The 26,073-nt window shown below is 37.6% G+C and overlaps 1 protein-coding gene across 7 annotated transcripts in view; it reads left to right on the forward strand.

Moving 5' to 3' along the window:
• The window catches only part of ATP8B4 (ATPase phospholipid transporting 8B4 (putative)), a 197,608-nt gene that overhangs the window by 140,081 nt on the left and 31,454 nt on the right, over nt 1-26,073 (forward strand). For all 7 annotated transcript variants that reach the window (XM_074327762.1, XM_074327761.1, XM_074327760.1 and 4 more), the window contains 7 exons: nt 6,828-6,943; nt 9,932-10,096; nt 11,029-11,140; nt 12,825-12,930; nt 21,639-21,786; nt 24,615-24,798; nt 25,321-25,544. In XM_074327762.1, coding sequence (XP_074183863.1) covers nt 6,828-6,943; nt 9,932-10,096; nt 11,029-11,140; nt 12,825-12,930; nt 21,639-21,786; nt 24,615-24,798; nt 25,321-25,544 — 1,055 coding nt within the window. The remainder of the gene's footprint in view (nt 1-6,827; nt 6,944-9,931; nt 10,097-11,028; nt 11,141-12,824; nt 12,931-21,638; nt 21,787-24,614; nt 24,799-25,320; nt 25,545-26,073) is intronic.

Raw genomic sequence — 26,073 nt, forward strand, 5'->3', positions numbered from 1 at the left:
ACATGCTAAGAGTTGTTGTCCACATTGTTTTGGGACTATCATCAGCAGCCTCCTCACTATCATTCATTTACTCTGTTTACCTGCGTTGCTGGAGATGACCACTTAATATTGTGTGTGGCATCACAACAAACGCATGCTTTTTCAACTCTGTGCTAACCCTCAGTGCGGCTTCAATGTCCCTCTCATTCTTACTTTGCTCCTGTTTCCAGTCCTTATAACAGATGTTCTAAACCTTTGCCCTTTCCTCAAGTGCTCACCCCTGCCATGATCTCCTTCACTCTTGGAAGCTAAATTCATCTCCTATTTCTCTTTAAAAAAAAAATGGAGGCCTTCAGAGATGTGCACCATCAACTTACACTTTTCCTCATCCTGCTCCTTCATCCCCGAGCTATTACTTTACTCGTTCTTTTCCTGCCTCAGAGAAAAATTGCTCTTGTTCCTTTTCAAAGCTAAAGGTTCTACCTGGTCCCATTCCCCATTCCTTTTCCTTCCTTGCTTGCTCCCTTCCAATTTGCTTGTGTCTTTGTTTCTTCTTTATCACTGGCTTCTTCCTTCAGCCCACCATTCTATTATTGTCTTGTTTCTGTAAAGATAATGTTCATGTCCTAACTTCCACTGATTTTATGATCCTATTTGCCTTCTTTCCAATGCAGCGTAATTTCTCATGGTCAGTTTTTGCTCCTCACTTTTATTTCTCTTTTCAGCCTATTAGGGTGAGGCTTCTGCTTCTACTACTCAAGAGGCATGCTTTCTCGGAAGTTTCCAGTCACACCTCATGACTCTCCCATGCAGTGGCCTTCCCTATCTGTCTGTCTGTCTGTCTGTCTGTGCATCCGTCCGTATACCTACCTACCTACCTACCTACCTACCTACCTACCTACCTACCTATCTTTTTTAACTTAGTTATATTGAGACTGTTGACCTTCTCTTCACTCTCTTCTTTTGGCCCCTGGGACCTCACTAGATCCTGGTTCTCCTCTTGTCCTGTCTTTTCTTTCTCAAGCTCCTTTGCTGACCACTCTCCATCCGACTTTCAGTGTTGGTATCCTTTTCTTTTCTTACTTCCTGAGCTCCGCTTGGATAATCTTGACCATTCACATGGTGGTCACTATTGCCTATATCTGTGTCCTTCCTATATAGTTCTTCAGCTTCAATCTCTCTCTGAAGTTTACACCATATTTTCAGCCTTCTCCTGGATTCTGCCATTGGGTTGTACTATGGTTACCTCAAATTTTACATGTCTAATGTGAGACTTTCTTTCACAGCTACTGCTTTTTCTACAGCCCTTATTAAAATTGTTGACAGTCACTTTTTACGGTATGTTTGCCAGTGAACTGAACACTTTACAATGAATTATTTTATTAAATTCTTGCAATACTATATTACCCCATTTAGGAGTGGAGGAAATTAAAGCTCAAAGATTTTAAATAACCTGCCAAAGATGGTCACACAGCTGTTACCTGACTTGTCACACAGCTGGTAAGATAAACAGCAGGTTTCTCTTACTCTAAAGTCTGACCTCTTACTCTCTATTGTAGCTCACTAGCTTTTGACCCCTCCACCTCCTTTATGACCCTAAGCTAGCGGTTCTCAAAATTTAGCTCCCATCAGAACCACAGGAAGGCTTATTAAAACACAGAATGCTGGGCCCCAGTCCCAAAGTTTCTGATTCAGTAGGTCTGGGGCAGGCCTAAAAACTTATATGTCTGATAAGCTCTCAGACGATACTGACGCTCGTGCGTTCCGTTGGGAACCACTTTCCTGGACTAATAGGTCATCACTTTACTATTCATTACATTACCCAGAGCTGTTTGGAGCATTTCTTAAACCTGTCTCCTTCTCTGCTACTCTCTTTACTTAGGCCTCAGCATCTCTTGCTTTATATATAGAATCCTCAGTAGTCATCCTGTTTCTAAGTCTTTCCTCCCAGGGTATCAGAGTAATCTTTCTAGAAATAGCCTCAAAATCCCTTTTAATTTTAAAAACCTTCTTTTCTCTTAATTCCCAGTAACCACTGCTTTAGTTAAGGTTCTTATTGTTGTTTGCTTGTATGATTACAATATCTTTAAAACTCTTCCCCCTTAAAATCATCCTATGTGCTGACACAAGGGTATTCTTTCTAAAACATTGGGCTGATTTTGATATCACCTACTGAATAAACCTTGGTGGCTTCCTGGAATTTAAAGCATAAATTCCTTTGCATGACATTCAAAACCATTTGCAATCTGACCTCAACCTAAGTTACTTTCACTTCCCCAAACATTGTGCTCCAGCCTCACTAGACCTTGTCATTCCCAGCATGCATTGTGCACTTGCACGCCCTTTGCATGTACTATTTTCCCTATCTGGAGTTCTTCTTTTCCCCACTTCTTTTCTTGGGAACTCTTATTCATTTGGTAATGTCCACTTCAATTGTCATCTGTTCTCAATTCTTTTCCTTCTCTCAAACAACTGCTTTCTCCTTTGTTTCCCAGGGCCCCTTGTTCATAATACAAATGTGATACCAGTCCCAGGATACTCAAAACTTCCCCACTTATTAGAGTGTGTGTTACCTGAAGGCAGGTGCTATGTCTTAGTCTTCATAAACTGCCCAGGAACAAGCACAGAGCTTGGCACACAATCAGTTTTCTATAAATGTTAAATAAAATTTAACCCCAAATTTTGTAACTTAAGACTATCCTGATCATCATATTAAATCAATTTTCTGTGGAAAATGTGTGTATATGTAATTGTAGGAATTTTGGTCTTTAGCTACTGGAAACTAGCCCTGGGAGATTACTCTCAGCAGGTAAAAACTAAACATCATCTTAAGATGTTAATTTTTATTTTTTTTGACATTAGGCTATAGGCAGTCATCATCAATGTTGCTGATGAGCACATATGCTGCTCTAAGTGTTGATCTAATATTGTATCAGCAGGAGCTCTCTTCTCTTTACAGCTTCAGGGGAGGTGTTATTGATGTTGGGTTGGTCAGAACTGGCTCTGAGGGTGTTGACAAAAACCTAAGATTGCTACACAAGGAAACTTTTGGCTTTTCCCCAGCATCAGTCACCATTACGGCTGTGGAGAAATCACAGTCTAACCACAAACATCAGATATTTGTCTTAATAGATCCCATATGAAGAAAGGTAATGTTCTACCACAAAATACATGGAGGCTTGTGGGCTTTATTTTGATTGTTTGGTTTTTAGTCTGGAGCAATTTGAAAGAGTGACTGCATGAGAGTAGAAAAGTCTGTTTGATAACAAGGCAAAAAGCAATGCTAGTCTCATGATTGTCACATGGCTTGGTCTGTGGGGACAACACCCTGATGTAAAGTCTCAGATATTTCCTCCTCATCCTCTTCCTCCTCCTTCTCCTCCTCGCCCTCATCGTCCTCCTTCTCCTGTTCCTCCTCCTCCTCCTCTTTTTTCTTCTTCTCCTCCCCTCCCTGCCCTTTTTGGCTATAATTCATTGAATCATAAATCGATAGTTTCAATACTGGGGCAAGAACCCTGATTTAATTCGGAAGTATCTAAGTAGATTTCCATAAAGAACTATGTCAGAGTGTATAGAATCTACTATATTTATAAACATATAAATCTCAACTTATAGTTTTGAAGGACCAATCTACTGATTACATAAGTGAAAAGATAAAATTCAAAGATACTAATTAACAGAGGCAAGAAGAATTAATTACAATAGCTTCTTGAAAAGCTCTTATAAGATCTTTAGATAAGGATTGCTAAACTCTAAATTTTTTAGATTGTCAAAGTACAAATCAAACTGCCATATGGCAAGTATTTCTCTGTGTGAATGTATGAACAGCCACCCAGCTGAGATATGACAAAATAGAATATTTCATCATCTTTCAGTGTTGCTATTGTATCCACTATTACAGCATAAACCTGGAAACCATTTCTGACCTTTTCCTTTCCTTTGTGTTACAAAGGCATAGCTGCTGCTTTTAATGAATTTTGCATAATTATAATTCAACTGCATTTAATAAGTATTTATTAAATGCCTACCATGTTCCAGGGACTTAAAACTAAAGGAGAATGTAGAATTGAAAAATGTTCCATGTGGTTGCATCCAGGAGAAGATGGTACAGCAGGGTAGGAAATAGGCAGGAAAAGGGCAAATCTTGATGATCCCTGTTTCTGCCCTGTTAAAGAGTCCAGATCCAATCTAATTTTAGAGGGAAGCTATTGCAGGATTCTAAGCAGTGGTGTGAAGATGATTCTGGCTGTATTAAAGAAGAGTCTTGAAGGAAGCAGGACTGGAATGGATAAAGTCATTTAGGCTAATGCGGTAATCTAGGCAAGAGAGAAAATGGCAGAGAGAAATTCATGACTTCTATGGGATGTATGGATAGTGAAGGGGAAGGCGCTTTGAATGTTGACCTGATATTTTATTTAGGAGACTGAGTGAATGGTAAAGCTTTATGTTGAGACTGGGGACATAGGAAGAGTAGCTAGTTATTAGAGGAAGATAAAGTGTAAAGGGACTAATGCTGGGTTAAGAGAAAGCATCAGAGAAGGAAAACCTTTATTGAATCAGAAAATTATAAGCTAAAAAGGGCCTTAGAAGTTAGATTTTTAAAAACTATCTCCTTTTCACGTGTAGAAACTGAGATAAAGAGATGGTAAGGAATGTACACAAACCATAGTTTGTGTTTTCCCTAGACCAGTGGTTCTCAATGTGTGGTCCAGGGAACCCTAGGAAACCTTGAAAGTTTTTCAGAGGATGCATAAGGACAAAAAATATTTTCATAATAATACTAATGTGATTTGTCTTTTTCATTTTTTTTCTCATGAGTATACTGTGGAGTTTTACAAAAACCATATAACGTGATATCACAACAGATTGGATGCAGAAGCAGCTATGAAAATCCAACTGTCTTCTATTAATCCAGACATTAAAAAGATCTGTAATCATGAGAAACAATACCACTTCCCATACTAAATTTTTTTTGTTCTGGAAAATACAATTATTTTTCATAGAAATGCTATTTATGTTAATATATAATAGGGTTGTTATTATTCTAATTATTGTTATAATGGTATTATAATTAGTGTCATAAGACTATTGATATAAAAAAATTTCTCAGGTTTAATTTCTAATTTGGTAAATATTGATAGGTATAACCCACATTAAAAAGACCTCTTATGCTCTTATAGAAGACTATAGAGGGATTCTGAGACCAGAAAGTTTGAGAACTGATATCCTAGCCTGGACTATGAAAAACAGTCATAGAGAAGTCCTACTGGCAAATTAGGATATACATACTTTGTCTTTATAGCTCTGGTGATGGAAGGGAGACAATATGGGGGGAATTATTAAATCGGATTGTTTTAAAAGAAAAGCAAGAGAAAACTTTTTCTAGGATTAAATGTTTTCTTCCCGCTTGAACCATTAGATAAATTGCATGTTTTTTTCTCTCCTTTCCCCCAATATGGGCAATTAGAGCCGAGTATAAGAAAAATTACATGAGTTCTGGCAACTAGGGAAGCTGACCAAGGGTCTTAGAAGAGATGATGAACCCTAGACAAGTCTCAGTACAAAAAGGTTTCCAGGTTGCATTAGGTGTTTTCAAGCCAGGACAAAACTAGAACAGATTAAGTGCTGACTAAGGGCCATTAAAGATTAGAAGGGGTAAGTAATTTATTGTACTGTGGTGTTTATAGTCTTTAAATCAAGCTCTAAATTTTGTATCCTATTAAATTCATGGTAGTCAATATTTATGTTCCTCTGTTTTGAGGCATTCTATTTTTAGAGAAAAGCTATAATTGAGTGGAAAGCATGTAATAATCTATGATTTGATTAAGCTTGTGAGGGTCACAGGGTTCAGACCATTGAAGCTGTGACCCGGGTGTCTTAAGTTGTAGGCTGTTCCTGGAAAGAAATACTCTGCATGTCATTCCTTCATTCATGTATTCGTTAAACAAATAATTAAATGCCTAGTATGTGCCAAGCTCTAAAACCAAGCCTAGAAAGGTAGTCCAGATATTCTGTGGTATAAAGAAAGATTTGTCTGACAAATATGTGGGACACCCAGGGGAAGGCTTGGACTGGAGCTGAGGGGAGCCTAGTCAGGGCTGCCATTCCCAAACCTGGAGAGCAGGTTAAAAACACAGCCCTACTAATACAGTCTTCCAGTGGGAAGAAGGTAGAAACTTTAGTTTTGAAAATTCCCTGTGAGGCATGTTTACAGCCTTACATGTTACAGCCTCACATGGTCATGTTTACAGTGACCCAAGAATGAACCACAAGAATGAAAGGGCTTTTCCAACGAGTGAAGGGGGTAAAAAAACCCAAATATATATATATATATATATATATATATATATATATATATATATATATATATATGCAAGGTTTGAGAACTAATGCATAAACCATGGCTTTGAATGGCTAGAATTCCATATGGAGATCACTTGGCATAACACTGATAGTTGATTCCTACAGTAGGTCTTGAATTTCATGTCGGGAGACGGCAAACAAAGGTCTCAGTTCTGCTCAATACAGGCTTAATTTAAATGTATTAGCCCTTCAGAAATATTAAGCAAGTAAAATAGGAAGGTCATACATGTCAGAGTAAAAACACTTGTTTCTGAATTTGGGAAATCAAAGGATTTCAGTAGATGAAATATTTCTAAGTTAATAAAACAGGAATAAAGCCAAGTGACTTAGGTAATGAGTGACCTTCTAACCAAAGGCACTGAATATTTTACTACTGGCTAACACAGTATGCCCATTTCCACATTGCCTGGCTGGAGGTCTAGGAGAGCCTAGTTTTAACAGATTTTATTGATTATAATCTGCTTTCCAAATTCTTTTCTTTTCAGTTAGAAACCCGGAAGGACAGATAAAGCTTTATTCCAAAGGAGCAGACACTATTTTGTTTGAAAAACTTCATCCAGCCAATGAAGCCCTTCTGACTTTGACGTCAGACCACATCAGTGTAAGTGCCTTTGTCTTACGGTTAGCAAAATGGCCCTTCGGCCGCTTTCTATGGTTAGGTCTTATTTTAAAAATATCAGCTAAATGACCTGACTTCTCAAATGAAAAACATGTGGAGAATGGGTCCACTGGAAACTGTGCCAGTGAATGTCTGGAAACTGGCACATGAGCCCATTCCCTGCCCTGCTGAGAGGCTGGTTGGTCTCACCACAGGTGGATTAACACACAGCAGCTGAGAAGTAGCCACTGAGTGTAGGCTCCTGAACTCTAGCCAGGAGAAGGCTCAGAACACTTGGGGAAATGTTCTCTAACTCCCCTGCTTTTGGGGCTGCTCCGCTGGGGAGACTAGACTTGTTCGGGAAAGAGGGGCAGGAGAATCACTTAACCTGGATTCCATGGTGTTTGGCACCAACAGAATCTCTTATGATCACCCCAATGAATAGCTTCGGGCTGTGTTTACATAGTGAAAGGAAAATAGTCTCTGTAGCCAATTTTCTCCTCCAAGGGTCCTTTTATTCAGGTCATAAATCATGGAGACACTTAATGTTCCCTAGGTTGAATTTACAAAAAGCATACATTCTGAGACTATGCATACTTTTTTTGCCAAAACCTTTCTGAAAGGAGCAGCAGTGGTCTTTGCAATTTTTTTCCCCTCAAAAGAATCTATGAATTAACATGAGCATTACCTGGTTTAAACCTGAGACTCAAGTGTCTCTCTTAATATTTGTTTGAGGTTCTGTTTAACCCAATATGAACTTTAAGGGCAATGGGCCAAAACTCTCATTTCCTCATTGGTTTCTCTCCTTTAAAAAATTATTGAGAATTCATGTTCTTTGTCAAGCCCTATATTTAATACAAAACATTCTCTGAATCTTTAAAAAACAAACAAACAAATAAACAAACAAACAAGCAAACAAAAAAACTTTGCTGACTTTAAGTTTAAAGAATGATGGTTTAGTAACATTGGGTACAAACATAGCTATTGTTTTTGTCTTTCCAATAGAGCATTCTTGATTTTCTTTTAATCTCTTCCAGAAGGCCAGCCTGGTCTTTTTAATTTTTAATTTATTTATTTTTAATTTTTTTATGAGAACAACATTGGAATCATAAGTATTTGATTTTGCCATTGCTCAAACAGGAAGGCTCTGGATTCATACATTCTCCCTTCATATGAAAGTATGAAATATAGAAAGCCTAATTTGACTCTTACATTTCTATGTAAAAGAAAATTTTTTCAGATAGTATCAATTTGACTTTGACTCGTTGCTTCATTCACTTTATTCATTTCAGCTTTCAAATTCTGAGGTTTTAAATTTATATTTAATCATTGATTTTGAATTGTTTAAGGATAGGAAAGGACCTTGCTTAAATGCTCATTTAGGATTCAACTTGTGTTTCATGTAGTAATTAAATAACTTAAATCATCTGTCTCCTTTTGTAATGTCGTCTTAGAGTTGATTCACTGTCGTGCAGAACAGAGAGGAAAGCACTGTGATGCCCAGCGGGGTTGCAAGTCAAAGAAGTGTTTATATGAGCTAAGAGGACAAAAGATCCTTACAACACAGTGACTTGATTTTCAGATCAGTAGGGGACCCAGTGGTGGTCTTGGAAGGCAGGGCTTGTAAAATGTGATTGCAATATACAAAGTGCTACCAACTGCCTACAAGATAAATTTGGACAATTTTTCCCATGGTCTCTCTGGAGTAAACCACATCATTGCAGTACGCACTGACTTTTCTTTCCGTTAACCCAATTAGGATGTGCTGCGGTTTGACTTGTGCCCCATCACAAACCTATGCCTGTTCCATATGCCAAAACACACAAAGAAGATATACTCAGTGACAATGCCCAAAGGAATAGAAATGGCTATAAAAATGCTTGTAGTGTAGAAGCCCATAAAATGACCAGTGGGGGAGTAGGCAAAGTGGGAAGTTTTTAGCACTTCCCCAAAGCAATCTACATGTTTCTAGCTGTTGCTGCTGTGTGAGACTTAGCAACTACCAGTGTCCTATTTTTATTGTTTATTTTTTTCCTATTAGAAGGACAAAGCACCAGAGGTATCACTTAAGATTATCAGTTTACTCAGGCGCTAAAGGAAAAGCATAATTCTCCCATTAATTTGACCTATTATTAAATACTAACTCCATAGGAAGCAGTTTATAAAAAATAATTTTAAAACTAACCTGACTTGATGGTGCCTTTGACAGTTTCAAATCACTTTTATTATTAAAATAAAACTTTCATATAGCAAAAACTTTTTAAAAATTACAGAATACTTAGAATGAAAAGTAAAAGTCAGCTTCCACTTCCCCAAAGCAAACACTTATATTAACTTCCTGCCTTTCTTCCCCTTTTCCCTTAATGGTTATTATTATAACCTTAATTAATATGGTTAAACTTCTGTTACCTGACTAACATCATTTATTCATCTATTATTGACTTTTAACTTTTTATTGTGAACATTTTCAAGCATAAACAAAAGTAGGACTGAGTTAATTTTAGACACAGCTATATTATTAGGAGGAATGCGACAAGACTTTGGAGAGATGTCATGTTACAATCTCTTCAGAGGGCCTCCTGCCTCTGAGAGCTATGGCTCCTCAAACCGTCTTTTCCTCTCTGCTAGAAGCCAAGGGCCGTGGACCATGGAACAGGCTGGGTCCCTGGCATTGCTGGGAGGGCTATACATGTTGCTTCAAATGGCTATCTTAAATCATGGCATCACTAGATCACCTCTCAGCTAGGATACGTCAGCAGGCATTGCAGCTATCTTTTAGGTGGATTGCTAACCAGCTCCCCTGAATGTTTTAACCCCGTAAAAATAACATACGGAATACAAACATTATCTCCCATTTCTACGGGGATTAAAAAGTTGGAGATCAAGATGGCTCTTGGAACAAAATGAGTGCAAACCTTCATGCCCGTTATTGTTGCTCTTGCTGTGATTGTTGTTTTGGGATGGTTCCTAAGTCAATGTCTCCTCTGGTAGGAATTTGCAGGGGAAGGCCTTCGAACTTTGGCCATCGCATACAGAGATCTGGATGACAAGTACTTTAAAGAGTGGCTTACGATGCTGGAAGATGCAAATGCTGCCACAGATGAGAGGGATGAACGGATAGCTGTACTGTATGAAGAAATTGAAAGGGACTTGATGGTATGAGTTTCAGAGCCTGGTGGTTTGTGTTATACAGGGGATAGTATGTATTTAGAGATCCAGCATAGGAATAATCTATTGGCTACATCATGTTGCTCACACCAGATGTTACTCTTTCAAACACGGAATCATGCATTATATGCTGGCTTTGAGTTTGCCATGTGTGGCCCTAGAGAATTATTTCTATTAGTGATAGCTTATGCAATTGGAAGTTTCCCAAGAGTAGAAGATAGCAGACTCCCTATTTTTGTCAACCTCTGGTATGTCCTTAATGTTATTTTTTCCCCCTCACTGCTTTAGTATCAAATTTTTTAGAGCAAAGAAACTTGTCATTAAGAGTGGGGCTATAGCTTTAAACCATCTTATACCCATGAGATCCTAATGATATCTGTGCTGCCCAGAGTATAATCTATTCTAGAAACTGCTCTTCCCCAAGGCCAGGATGCTCAGTTATGGTGAAGTGATAGAGAACACACCTTGTTCATCTTTGGATGAAATATTTCAGAAGAACCTTCACTTTTTAGTTTATGGCACCTGCTGATTTATTAATGTAGGAGAATGGCTCTACATTTTTGTGAATCTGACTATGAAATGAGGGCGCTTTTTGGACTCTTTCGTGTTGATATAAATGGGGAAGTAGCTGGGGAGTTCTTAAGTCCTTAGAAGCCCAATGGCTTCTGATTGTATATGCTAACTTCCAAGATCTCTGCCATTAATTGGTGTGCCTATCAGTTGGCTTGATTTGAGAAACTCTTCTTGAATCCTTGTCAACCCACCTCGGCACATAATAGAATGCTTGCTATGTCAATGCATCATAATTTCTGTCTTCAATTCATGGTCCTTGACCTCTGAACTCTGTGACTGAAAGCCATCGATGTTATGGACGTTGTTTGCATACATTAACATAAGGTATTCTGTATTTTTCAATGAAGCTTCTAGGTGCCACTGCCGTAGAAGATAAGTTACAAGAGGGTGTTATTGAAACGGTTGCAAGTTTGTCACTAGCCAATATTAAGATCTGGGTCCTAACAGGAGACAAACAAGGTAATTTGAAAATGGATAATGATGTTTTGAAAAGAGGGCAATAATTTACATGGTAAAATTTTAATTAACCAGAAAGTTTAATTAGTTAGGTATTTTTCCCAGTCTTCCATAAAGGAAAGAGTTGAAATACAAAAAGGACAGCTAATATAAGAATTTACTATTTAAAAACAACATAAACAAATTCCAAACTAACAAAATATCTTCTTTAGTATACGTTGGGGTCTATTGAGTTTCAACTCAATTGTTTCTTAAATATAATAGTTACACCTATAGGCAGCAATGGAATTAAAAATGTTTAACTATTGGTTTATATGAGCACTGCCTCCAATCAGAACAGAGCCTGGCATAGCACTGAAGCAGGACATCGGAGGCCCTTTTGGGCTACTCCTCTTAATTTCTTGATGGTAGGGAGGCTTGGGGGTCTTAGAGGAGGGGTCAGTGTGGTGGGCAAGTTTTGGGAGGCTCAGGAAAGCAAGTTTATCAACTGGTATGGAAATATTTTGGTATTTTAAGAACCACCATAGCTGTACTACTGCAACCTGGCTGAATCCCAAGTCTGCCCATGCAGCAGTACAATGAGTGCTGACCCACTTTCAGGCATGACGAAATACCAAGTCATAAGAGAAAGAGTCACTATGTTCAGAATACTGTGTTTCTTAAGAAAGAAAAGGGGATCTTTTGGATCTATTTCTCACAGTAATGTTAAAGCAAAAGTGATTTTATGCTTGGTCATTAGTAAACCAAAAATATTTCGTTAACTGGCACACACCTGTTTATAAGATTCTATCTACCTGTTTATTATTTTTAGAACATTGGAAGATTTGCAGATATGATAAATCAATTCTCTATATGTTTACCCAAACCACTGATTCCAAAAAATGAACAATAGAGGGTTGAGCTATGTGATATGTTACTAGAGATTTCCTAGAGTTTGATGTTGATCCATAGGTACAGCTGTTCAATTAGTTATGAATATTGACAAGTTTACTATTATTTAACTTGAATTTCTGTGCTTTATTCAAAGGATATGCTGAGATTTTTATCAGTTGTCTTCTTTGACTTAGGACAAATCTAATGACTCCACAGAATTACTGAGAGCCTAGAACTCAACAGAATTAGTATCAAATGACTTGATTGAAGATGGAAGGGTTACCTAACTATCCTAGGCTTCATTTTTATAAAATTAGAGGAAGGAATGCCCAACATCATGTAATTTCCCAGTTATCTAGTAGTAGCCGTCTATTCACTTAACGGGAAAATGGTAATGTTGCATGTGGGAGACTATAAAAATTTTATAAGAGCATTTTTGCTGTTCAACTGAACATTTTGTGAGATGTTTTTCAATTCGCCTACCATATTAGAGTTGCACAGTAGCTAAGTTTAGTATTTTAACTCTCCAAAGGCAGTATTTGGGACTTTTGGTAAAAACTAGATGAGAAGCCTGGAGATTCATAGGTGTTGCTACCTCTCCAGGGATTTAGCAATTGGTGAATTTGATCATGGCGACCAGGTCTTTGAATTTCCCTCTGGGTCTCTTGCATTTTATCAATCGTCATGTTCTCTCTGACATGAAGGAAGACTGTAAGCTCTAAGGAAATACAGCAATGGCCTCAAAATGTCTATGGAGAGGGTACTTATGTTATCACGTGATGTTCTAACTGAAGTCGACTTTGTTTTGTGTCAGAAACTGCCATCAACATTGGGTATGCTTGCAACATGCTAACTGATGACATGAATGATGTGTTCATTATAGCAGGGAACACGGAAGTGGAAGTCAGAGAAGAACTCAGGTAAGTGTTAAAGGAAGGAGGAAAGGAAGAGAGGAAAGGAGGGAGGGAGGAGAAACGGAAGACCAGATAGCTGAGAAAGTGGAAAGCATTTCTATAGTTCCCTATGGTCTTGTTTCTTGAAGTTGTATTCATTTTGGTGACAAATTAAGATAAGTTGGACATCAGTGGTGAGTTATCATCTTCAGGCCTCCAACATTTTTCAAGTATTTTTAGAAAAGGATTTCAAATCATTAACATTGTTAACCTTTAAATTTATGAAGGGGTGAGTAACCTTTTAACTCTTACATGATAATGAGTGATCAGTATTATGGAGGATACTTGTTAAAATACTAGCTTCATTCTGACCTAAAAATTAAGAATATTAAGAGCTAAGACAGGGTCTAGGGTTTTGTATTTTAATAATAAGCACCCAGGTGAAGCTTATGGTCAGATAAACTTGGGAAGCACAACTGTAAAAGATGATGTAGAAAGTTGGAATAGAGTCTTTTAGAATGAGGTATTTTGAAATAGTTGCTATTAAACCTAGATGTATCATGCTTATGAGAAACAAGATACTGTGAAGTTTGTGTAACCACTATATAAGTGGTAAAATTGGAGGTAAGAGTGGGCAAACATTAAATGTTGAGAAATAATGTTTCTTAATATCTGCCAATTTATTCCTTTTTTGTTACTTCATTTGAAGAAAAACATTTTATGTCTGCATAAATATTTTTCCAGAACTTTAAAAAATGCAGTCTGATAACATTTTTTCCTTGCTGAAACTTGTGGTAGTAGCTTCTCTAAGCTCAACGCATTTTGGGTCTAGCCAAGCAGAGCGTTGACTTAGAGACAAACTTCTTGCTGCTTGTTACACTCTAGAGCAGGGCTGAACCTTCCCTCAACACAGCAGTGGTGCGTGAAGGGTTTCCTTAATGTGTCTCCACCGTTAAACTTTTGTTCCTGAATCTTGAAAAGAAAGGCAGTCTTAACTGTTAGCACCACTAACTGATACTTGTAGATCAAATTTCCCAACTTCTTCTACACTGCCTTTACCCACTGTAGAAAACCGCTAGATCCTGCTGGTTAGAAGCTAGACTGGAGATTGCATGTGTGTTTGCCAAATAAAAACTGGGAAATCTAATTATTATTGATATAATTTATTATTATTATTTCCGTAGCTTTAATGGTAGATTCCACAGAGTCTATGGGAGAAATATTAATAATTTGGTAATTAATTAAAGTTTTAAAATTTTTGTTTCTTTGGGGAATTTTTTTTAACTCTTGCTGAAGGAAGGTAGTGAGGAGATCTACATTCTAATGAGCCTATTGCTAAATGCTTTGAGACCATGCCTGGGATATGTATACATGTATTATTTCATTTTATTCTCAAAACAACCCAATGGTAGACATTATCATTATCCTTGTTTCACAGGTTAGGAAGTTGACACAGATAGTGTAAATAAGGTGCCCAAAGTTTCACAACTAGTCAGTGGTTCAGCTGGGATTCAAATCTAGGCCCGTGGTTCCAGAGCCTGTGCTCCGAATCACTTGTCACATGTCTTCCTAAACACACCTTGCATGTATTCTTACTCCCTTTAAATAGTTAATAGAAAAAAGATGTAGTTGTTGAGGCATCTTACTGCTTCACTTGAGGTCAGACACCAGATGAGCAACTAGGGCAGAATAAATTCAGGGAGAGACAGCAGATATTAGGTGGAAGAGTACAGACTTCCTGTTAATAGGAGCCGAGTTAGAATCTTGACTTCAAGCTCACTGTCTAGCTGAGTGACTTTGATGTGCTATTCAACTTCTCTTTGCTTGGTTTCTTCATTTGTTCAATGGGAAATATACAAATATCTACCCTATGGATTATTTTAATTGGGGGATTAAGTGAGGTAAGAATTGAAAGTTTTACAGCCATCAACGAGTATCCTCCTTACCTTCCCCACTCTCTCTCCACTTTCTCCCTTTCCCTCCTTCCCTCTTTCCTTCTGTCATTGTTCCCAATCTTTCCACCAAAAGGATTACTTTTATTAATGTTTCCCCAGTGGACTCTATGGAGTCTATCATTCTCTTCTAAGCTTCTCTTTATTAAATAATAATAAAAAAATTTTATCAGTAACAATTAATTAGATCTCCCAATTTTTATTTGGCAAAGACATGCACAATCTCCAGTCATAGCTTCTAATCAGAATGATATAGCAGTTTTCTACACCAGGTTGATGTCATGGTTGCCAAAAATGACAGAAAACAAAACAAAACAAAAATTAGGGGTTCTATGCATTTTTATCATAGAGAAATTTACATTTTTTATTAACCTTCTTAAGATATTGAAAACACTATGCTGACCTCTATTACACTTTTATGGGTCCTCTTCCTTTATTGGTTTTATTGGATAATGATATTGTAGGTTGTTGTCAGTGGTAGCACTGACAAAAGCATTGAAACATGAAAGAAATCATGTTATATTCTAGGAGCAATATTCCAAGTTGTAGCTAGTGTATATCATAGACCTAAAGGTGGAAATAATTTTTCAGAGGTGGATTGGTGACAGATTGATTGGCAAACAAAAGTGATTATACTTTATCCTGAAGGTATTGGGTGGATGTAGATTGCGTGGAAGCAGAAGAGCGACAAACCTAATTTTGCCTTTTAGAAATAACACTCTGGTGACAGGATAGATTGAGTATGTGTGATGGGAAAATGAAATGTATCGGGAATGCTTCGGGACACTGTTAGAATACTCAAGCACAGAGATGATGAAGATTAAACTAAGGCAGTGAGATTATAACAATGGGGAAGAAAAGAGTGGTGTGAAATTGACAGCTATATTGGAAGTAGAATGAATAGGATTTGGAATTTGATTTGATGTCAAGAGAAGTAGAAGGATACTTTGTCATTCTAGCTTGTCTGACTTCACAGCCCAGAATACTCTCAGATGTGCAAGAACAGAAACTCATTAAATTTTCTACAACTGAACTTGAACCCCTTTTCTGCCTGATGATAGAACAATTAAACTAGGCACTTTGGGGTAAATTTCGTTCAAGTGTAGGACGCACCATTGCGTTATGTGCCAGTGATTCTCAGCATTTGCCCTGCTGGCCAGCTAGTGCTTCTCACTTTGGTGTCCCCATCTGGTCTCTGGTCTCTTTGGGTTGCTGGCCGTCCCTCTGGGATGATGTTCACACCCTCCTGGGGGAAACAGGAAGTTTGGCTGCTCTTCCTAACCTCTCTGTGTCCGCAAACACTTTTGCTCTTATATGGCTGCCTCTGTTCCTGAAATCCCTTTACTCTAACACCCTCCATGTCACTGTCCTTCAGTAGCAACTCTTCCATACTCAGATTCCCAGAAATTTACCTGAGGGTTTCATTACCCACATGGTTCCCATCAACTACCAGTCCAGGGTATGGGTCAGCACCCAGGCTTCTTTGAGTAACTCAGCAGCATCTAAGCTTCTCTTCAGTGTCCCTCTACTCTAGGCTGAATGGGAGATGGAGAAAGAGGTCATTTCTTTTAGTCTGTTGCTTGTGGCAACATTGTATGCCCAAATTCTTTTAAGGATTAGACTTTTGAGACTTGCAGAAACGTTTTTCTTACCTCTGAAAAAGCCCAATGAGTGAAATTCCAGATTGCTGAAATTCAGAATGATGTCATGGCTATGGGTTTCAAGAGTCTATTTTGGTATTCAAAAAGCAAGATCTTGACTCTTTTTAAGTGTCCCCTGTATTTGTCTCTGTCAGATCCCCCGGAGGCAAGGTCTGTCTCTGAGTTAACAGAGAGAGTCACTTGTGGTAGCTTCCCTGATTGCAGAAGGGGTGGGGACCCAAAGTTATCTCAAGATTTTATCCAGCTACAATTGGTTGACTAAGTAGATAACATAACCGTTGTTATGTGGAAGCAATGTAGAGAAATGTGAATTCGTATACACCATTGTTGGGAGTATAAATTTGTAGAGACTTTCTAGAGGGCAAATTTACAGTATATTTCAAAATTATATATATGTACACTTTTGACCCAATGATTCTTAAGAATTACCGTTAAGAAAATAAATGGAAAAATGTATGAATATGTATATAAAGAAATATGCATTGCTATATAAATTATGAAAATATAAAATTTAAGTTGCTCAAATAGCCGGCCATAAAAATTTTGTTAATTACTATGATATACTCATATACGTGCAATGGAATACTATGTAGTCATTAAAAGTTATTACATGTTTATTGACATTAGAAGATATCCATGGTATATTTAAGTGAAAAATGAGATTATAAAATATCATGCATACTGTAAACGCTTTTTAAAAAAAACGTGTGTGAGTGTATGTATATATGTATGTATGTATGTAAAACACTATGCATCTATATCCATATCTGTCTACCTACCCATCATGCTCTGGAGGACATATACTGTTATTCTCTCTGGTTGATAGAATTAAGGATAATGTTTGCTTTCTTTTTATGGCTCTTTGTATTATCCGAAGTTGTAATAGTATTCATGCAATACTTTTACAATTAAGAAGAAAGCCAAAAAATTATCTCCAGTTTTTTAATGAGAAGAAAAAAATTTCAGAGGGAAAAAATAATTTCTATCTAGACTAATTATTTCAGTACCCTTGTGGCCACCTTGGTTAACTGACTGGCAAATAATGCTTATTTCAACTCAGACTTAGAGATCACCCCCTTCTTAGAGTCTAAAACTGAGAGGCAATGCATGGTAGAAAATTCTGTATAAGAGAAATCAATACATTTACAGTATGCATTTGCTTACTATTAGGATTGGGGAGAAAAGAACACCCAAGAAAATTTATTGCTGGAGGTGCTGTCTATAATTCTAATCTTGGATACTTATATCAAAACTCGTAGTTTTGGGGATAAACTATTGAAATCATAAATTTATACTCTTCAGTTTTCTTGTGTTATACTTTTGAGTTCAGTGAGAATTCATACAAAAACAAACAAAATATATCAAAAGAACAGAATCCAGTAGCTATTGGGAGGAAATGACCTAAATGCTTATTTTTAAACCTGACAAATGTGTTTAGATTATTTCATAAACATGGATGTAGTTTTCATGCATATTATGCATATGACTTGTTTGAAATTTAGTGTCATGAAACCATTATAGACACTTAGAGTCCTGGGTTAATTTTGCTGCCATACCTGCTCTAGTACTGAGGACATGCTCAGAGGTCTACAATTAAACTCTTTTACAGTTTCTCAGAAGATTACTGCATTTATTACATTTCATCAATACATATGTTGTCTGCCCAAAAGAAAAACAGACAGAATATAATTTTGCTTCGGCTGACAGGCAAACTCATTCCATGTTTCATTTTTGTTGCCTTGATTAAATGCTTTATTGTTAGAAAAATTGATGTCTTATAAATAATTAAACCATGAAGTGACTCCACTCCACTGCTTCTGAGAAGTAACCCAGTGATACACGTAGGAATTGATATTTCCTCCTTAATCAACAAAATATGCATTTTTTTTTTTTTTTAACATCTCCTTGGTGGAAAGGTAGTTGTTTGAATGAGCAGGGTTGATTGGCTCCAGGGCCAAGAAGGTAGCATTAATTGTATGACCTGGGCTGTATATAAGACATTAGCCAATAGGGAGGCATTTGGTGAAGGTGAACATCACGTTGCCCATAAATGTAGACAGATTTTTTTAAACACTATGCAGGCCCAACAAAAATGCATCTTGTTCCTAATTCCCAACTTCTAGTCCCCCAGGCAAAATGTTTTAGTAAGTTAAGTTTCTATCATAAATGGTAAAACTGTAGAGCACTAAGTAATCTTAGAGATCTAGTACACGTGGGTACAGCTACCCAAGTTTTCATAGCTGGTATCAACCAGTCTGACTGGCTGGTACCACTCCCTCAGTTTCTAAGAAAGAACAGTTTCTAAACTGGTTCAGAGGTTTAATGTCTTACAGGTCATACAGGTAGTAAAGGGGGGAACTAGGGATTGAAATAAAAATTTCATCTATCTCTCCGCTTTGGTACTGTTGGCAGAGTAGTGCAGCCCCTTAACTGCTCTTCTGGCATTCTATCTTTGTCTCAACATAGAGGCAACCTGTGGCTGAATCTATGGGTAAACCTGTTCAGTATGGTACACCGAGAACTAGGAGTTAGAAGTCCTGGGTTCTAGCCTGGGCCTGTTACTGACTAATCAAATGGCTAGAAGTCAGATAACTCAACTGTGGGCACATGAGATGCCAGAAGCAGACCTCAGGCCTAAACCCAAATTTCTGGGTCCCAATCCTAATGTTATTACACCAAAGTCAAGATTGTCTTCTTTCAAACATGATGTCATGACTTTATGTCCTCACACTTTTAATGCCTTAAGTAGACTGACTGACAAAAGGATTCCTTTCCCTGCCGTCTCTTCTTTATAGACTGCATGTGCGCCAACGTGGGCCTAACTGCTTTGCCGTGTTTGTGGTGGCATGGGGCTGTAAATGCCACGGTTGCTTCAACCATTAATTCATTTCTGCATGCCAACATTGTAATAGACTGACCTTTATTACAAAGCTTGGAAAAAAGGCATGCTTTTGTTTTAGCATGTGTTATTTGTATTCTGTGGTTAAGCATTGTGTGTAATGCCTGCAAAAATATATAGTTCATCTTCATTGAAGGGAGTTATGCGTAGCTTTTGCCCTCCTAATAAATTGTTTTTGTGAGAACCAGCTGGTATTTGAAGAGCTAAGTTCCGGGAAGAAAAAAGAAATGACAGTAATAGAGCATGGGCAGAGGTCTTAAAACTTCTGAGCCCAGTCTAGAGGGTTGGCCAGTGCAGAGGAAGTGCGCTGGGAATTTAAGCAGAGCTAGAAAAACTGTGCCTTGTCTGCCTGGAAAGGGTTCATATGAAATGTTAGGAAGACAGTTTAGGGGGGGAAAAATCCTAAGTAAATAAAATTTCAGCCAATACTTTCATGAACTTCACCCTTCTTTGGAATGTTTTCATTCTCTGGGGGGAAAACAGAGATTGTGTCATTTATACAGCGAGTGTGAACTTTACGAAAAAGGAAACCTCAGGAGATTTTTGCCCTTTGGTGCTCTCTTAGGACCCAATTTATGAGCTCTGCAACATTGTCAGAAGAATGTTCATTTTCGAGGAACTTGTCTCTCTTGCTTTCTTCATTATATGAGACTGTAAATTTTCATGTCTGTGAGAAGGATTCCCTGACATGGTTATCTGATGCAATAGTCTGGTCCTCCCACTTAAAACAATGATTTTTCATGTCTGCTCTCCCTCCCCTTCCCCATCCTAACTCTTAAATTTCACACGTAGCACTCTGACTTTATAATTTTTTTAATTCTGGAATCTGATAGCTAAATGCATAATATCATCCTTGGAGCCAGGGGTATGTAACCTCTGGGTATGTAACCTCTGGGTTGCTTGGGTTCCTAAATACAGGCTATGATTTTGGTCCTGGACAGCAGAAGATGCTGAGCCGGAAGATAGGGTTTTTTGTTTTGTTTTGTTTTTTAAACTTAGCATGTAAACAATTAACGTTACATTTTCAAATAGATAGAAAGTTGAAGATTAAAATGGTTGTTTCCGTACAGTGAACATTCCCTTCTTTCAGAGGAGCAACAGCATAAAACCATTTTGTTAAACATTTTCTATGTAGAATGAGCCTTTGGGGAATCATTTCATTTTTCTCTAAGCCAAAACATCCATTTTCTGGCCTCTCAGTCCCCATTTTCTCATGCGCACTCATTTTGTATATGTGAGTTGTAGCCGAAAGTGTTGGTGGCAGACTTTGACACTCATCTTCAGGGAGTGTCTGCTGTACAGCTCCCGGGTTGTGGTCGAAAGTTCTGTCGTCTTGTCAATTTGCCCTATGTTACTTCAAAGCCTGTCATTCAAGGGTCTTTGGAGAGAGGAAATTTCCCTTCCTTTAAAAGCATCATCTTTCCATTTTGAAGAGACAAGTAAAATGCCACTTTTAAGGATACTGACTCACCATACAATCTTCCTCTTCCTCAGAGATGGATGAGATGTGTGCAAGACTATTCTGCTGATTAGATCTAGGACAGTGAAGGGAGTTTCCCTTCGGAATGACCCTCTACACTTGGGTGTCTATAGTTTCTTTAGAGACTTATTCTATTGTTTGAGCTGATGAATACAATTTTCACTTAAAATATTCCATTGTATTATAATGACTCTGCCAATTCAGTAAATGCCATCATTTGTTTTTAATTGTCAAATTTATAAAAGATGTCGTTCTTAGAAGCCTGCTGTTTTAAGATGGATGATATTACATTGTTCTCCAGATTGATTACTTTATTTACTCTATAGATGCCCCAGAATTCCTAGAAGATTTCATCAATTGTCTTTAGTCTTTCATTATTTAATGACATCATGTGACAGATCAGTGTTTCTTAAGCTCTTGAAGCTCAACCTTATATGCCAAGTTTGTCAAGAGCCCCTGATTGAAGCCCAGATTAAGATGGTGATTTAGCTTATAAGTAATTTAAAACATTCAAGATGATTATGTTTTTATTATGTTGACCCTCCTACTTGTTGGAATTTGGAATTTGCTATGGTATCCCTATCACAAAGAATTACCCAGCTTGCTTACCGAAACGGAATCTTATGCCACAGTCTGTCTGAATAGTGATGAAATGAATTTACCTCTAAGCTAGTCTCTTGTTAAAGTAGAAAGGTATGCTCTGTATACTTTGTTATGATTTGCTTTCCTCCTTTTCTTTTAAGGAAAGCAAAGGAAAGTTTGTTTGGACAAGACAGAAGCTTTTCCAATGGCCATGTAGCTTTTGAAAAAAAGCAGCAGCTAGAGCTGGACTCAGTTGTAGAAGAGACTGTAACAGGAGATTATGCCTTAATCATAAATGGCCACAGTTTGGTGAGTTCACTGAAGGCTTTGTTCTTTCTTTTTCTTCATCCTAATAATTGTCTTTTTTGTACTGCCACAATGAGATCTCCTTTTGTGTTTTCAAAATAAATGACACTACTGGAAACAAGGCATATGTAATGATTTCCTGTTTGCAAAAGGAAAGGAAACTTCTAATATATATTTCATATATTATTGCTTGAACCACCACAATGAAGGGGGAGGATACAAATAAATACTGAAATCACAGAATATCAATCTTGTCTAAATGACTATAGACCATTTAGCAATATCATTTAAGTGCTTTTCTAAGGGAGAGTGTCACAGTTCACTGTTATTTAATTAAAATAATGCAACTGGATGAATGTATTACAATCACTGCTCTTGTTAATGTTTGTGATTTGCAGAGTACAACACGACCTTCATATAATTACCACACCAAATTATTGCCATTAAGGTACCTTTGGTGGTTTTTCTAAATAGCAGCATTTTACAGCAATGCCAAACAATTTGCTTTGATTAGGAAATCTGGTTCTTGTCGTAATAGAATAAACTTGCATTGTACTTTTAATGTAGTTCAGGTTCCAAATCTTGAACAAATATCAAAATGCTCTTCTGAGTTTCTAATTTAGAAAACAAAAGTTCTGATTGCGCTCCAGTAAAATTATCATTTATATGCAAAAAGAGCTAATCTCACATCTTTCTTCAGCGTTGATGATCATTTTTCACTTCTGGAGTTTGAAAAATAAATGTTATCTTCTTTTAGACAGTTTCTTAGAGGACCAAAGGAGCTGGATATGCATATATTGTACTTTCCCCCTTGTGATCAGCTGTCTGTTAGCTCTTAGTGCTTAGAGCATTATCCAGCTGGATTCCAGACGTAATGATGTGTTGCCTTCTACACCGTGGAAAGTTACAGAGCTCAGCTGCAGGCCAAGCTCAGTTGAAAGTTTGTCCAGATGACACGAACTTCTCCCTTGCACAAATGGATAGCAACTGAAAATTATGAACCTGTCAATTGGGACTTGGAGCTCGTGGCTTCCAAGCTAACTTGCCCGGGGACCACAATATGGAAAAGGTCGCCAATGAGCTGTACTTTGCTTTTTCCTTCAGGCTCAAAGAAGCCAATGTGTGGTGGGTTAAAGTATTCAGGTGATAACACACTATTCTCCCTCTGTCTCTAAATCTCTTGAAAGGAAGAGCTAAGATAGATGCTTTTAAGAACCCCTTCGGCATCAATGCCTAAAGCTTGTGAAACTATGAAATGTCAGTTTCCGTTTAAGGAGAACTGACCATGTTTCTGATAGCATTGTCAAAGGCTAAAAAAACAAAGAAACAAAAAACACAAAACAAATTATGATTCCAGTTTGCTTAAATCTTGATGCTTTGTAGAATATAATTGGGTCTTTCTCAGAGTCCGAGTTTAGATTTTCATTTGTTGATAACAAAGGAAAAAGAAAATACAGAAAAGGGGACTATTCTGGGCAAGACAGTTAGTTACACACCTTCTCTTTCAGAAAGGGTATTTTTATTTGAGAATGCTAACTCACCGTTTCCCCCTAGGAATTATAGGCCTTGACATTAGAATTTTCTACCAGTGTCATGTTTTTGTACTCATTCATCCATCCTTCTAGTCATACCATTAGCTTTTACTAAGCATGCTAGGTCATAGTACTAGAACCTGAAGATAAGGGTGTGAATAGAACATGGTCCTTGTTTTAGGGATTGCCATCTGTTGCAGGAACTGATCTGACAGTGGTTTGACAAATACTATAAAGAGGAACGAACACAGTGCTTGAGAGCACAGACACATTTAGTTCCTGTGGGAAAGTCAGGGAAGACTTCCTGGAGGAAGTGGTGTTTTCAGATAGAGAAGACAGCAGTGCTATGGTACAGAAGCAAGAAAGAACATGTCAAATTATGGAAATAAGCAATTTGGCACAATGGGAGTAAAGAATAAAGTTAAAGGTGGTGGTAGAACACAGAACTCAAAAGAAATATAAGGACCAATTGTGATGAGCTGTGAATATCTTGCCAAAGATTCATTCAGAGATACTGATGATTCAAAGTTTAGGTGGATTCCCGTTTCCTTTTACTGTGTTTATTAAGCAATGTACAGTGAGATGTTCTCTAAAAAAAAAAAATTCAGAGTTAATTACAAAAGATTACGCTCTCTTTTTAAGTTATTTCTTGGCATATGTAAAGGCTATTATGTACTTGGAGAGAAGCGAGGGTGGAAATGGTTGGGGGACCCTGTGGGAGCTACCACCTGTTTTTTTTTGCATGCCACTCTTTTGCACAGTCCTCTGGATTTCAATCACTACTCTTCAAGGGCTAATTTCCAGATTATCTGCTTTTCATTCACCTGTGCATTAACAACCACAGCAAACACTAAATATACAAAACAACAATGCAAAAGAAGCAAAAATTCCATCATGTAGGATAAACAAATTGCCATCATTTTGTAGTTTAATTCTAAACTCGGTGAAGTGATGGATAGATTCTGTCTTTTGTTTTTCCTTATTTCCAGAGATTCTGGAACTTCTCTGGCATTTATAATAACTGTCTCTCTCCAATGCAGCATGATAATGCGCCAAGGAGGACATGCAAAGGGACTGTGTCTTTTATGTTTATTCTAAATCTTGGCACTTAGTAGGAGTTCAATACTCATTTCTTTACTTGGTTGTTGTTGCTTATGTGACCCTGAATTGACAATGACTATTGAAGTGAATTAGAAAAGAAATCAGTTGAGAAATAAGAAATCTGCTTCCCAAATGATGGCTCTTGTTTATTGTTTCTTGTTCTAGTCTGGATTTTTTTTTTTTTTTTAAATCACACAGGCTCATGTCCTAGAAAGTGATGTCAAGAATGAGCTCCTAGAACTTGCCTGCGTGTGTAAGACTGTGGTGTGCTGCCGAGTGACGCCACTCCAGAAAGCCCAAGTAGTAGAACTGGTGAAGAAGCACAGAAATGCTGTCACTTTGGCCATAGGTGATGGAGCCAACGATGTCAGCATGATCAAAAGTAAGAGAACATTCGCTCAATGGGGGCTGCTGCAGATTTTGCGCCCTCAGAGTCAGCATTTGGCCGTGTGTAATGGAGACTGCATGACAACTTCATTTTCCCAGTGCTTCTGAGCGAACACTCTGGATCTAATGGGTCTACCATTATTAGCATTCATAAAAAAAAAAATCCTCTTTGTATCTAAATCATTTGTACATTTTTAGGCCAGAAAAGGACATTGGTGTAGAGGAAGGAACGCTGGTCCTATAATCCCAACCCTTGGGTTTAGTCCCAGTTTCACCTGTAAATTACAGATTGTAAAACCTTGTGCAGGTTACTCAAATTTTCTGAGCTGATGCCTCTTTTGTAAAACTAGAATAAATACCTATTGTGAGTGTTTCATGTGATAATATATGTGAAAGTTACTAATGCTATACTGTAAGTTTTCTGTACATGAATAATAACATAAAAATGGAATGACAAGTTCCCGAAGAGACGGTATCTTTGTTTGGGGAGTGAAAGCCTTCCTCTTTTCCTTTGTAGGTGCTCACATCGGCGTTGGCATCAGCGGCCAGGAAGGACTGCAAGCGGTCTTAGCCAGCGACTATTCGTTTGCACAGTTTAGATACCTCCAAAGGCTTCTCCTTGTCCATGGAAGGTGGTCCTATTTCCGAATGTGCAAATTCTTATGCTATTTCTTCTATAAGAATTTTGCATTCACACTTGTGCATTTCTGGTTCGGTTTCTTCTGCGGTTTCTCAGCCCAGGTTGGTAAAAAAGCACTTTTCTTTCCTTTATTCAGACCCACCCTGGATTGTAAATGACTGTTCCTCATGACTCTTTACTAATAAAAGACATTTTTATGTGCCTAATACAAGTGACAGTATGGCAGTTATGTAATTGATAGTTGACTTGAGCTTTGAACCCAAGAACAATATACAGTTAGTTGGAATTTTATTTCTTCTTCTCTTATTTACCTAATAACAAATAGGTACTCTTTCCTGTGCACTGGTAAGTTTTTATTAAATTATTTTTGTATGATGACAGGTAAGCTTGATGTAGAGTTTTAACTCAGAAGTCTGAGAAACATTAACAAGAAATGTTGAGGTATCTCTATTGGGAAGACAGTCACTCACCTAACACACTGAATGTAAATATTTTAAATCAGGGAGAAGTCATTGATACCCTGATAGCAAGGATGTTTTGACAGTAGCTAAAATTTGATATATAGATTATGTATTTGTAAGGAAGAAAAATTAGCAAATTTATAAATTAGGATTCTACTTTTGTATCCAC

This window comes from Rhinolophus sinicus, linkage group LG03 (assembly GCF_036562045.2).
Source record: "Rhinolophus sinicus isolate RSC01 linkage group LG03, ASM3656204v1, whole genome shotgun sequence".
Classification (NCBI taxonomy): Eukaryota; Metazoa; Chordata; class Mammalia; order Chiroptera; family Rhinolophidae; genus Rhinolophus; species Rhinolophus sinicus.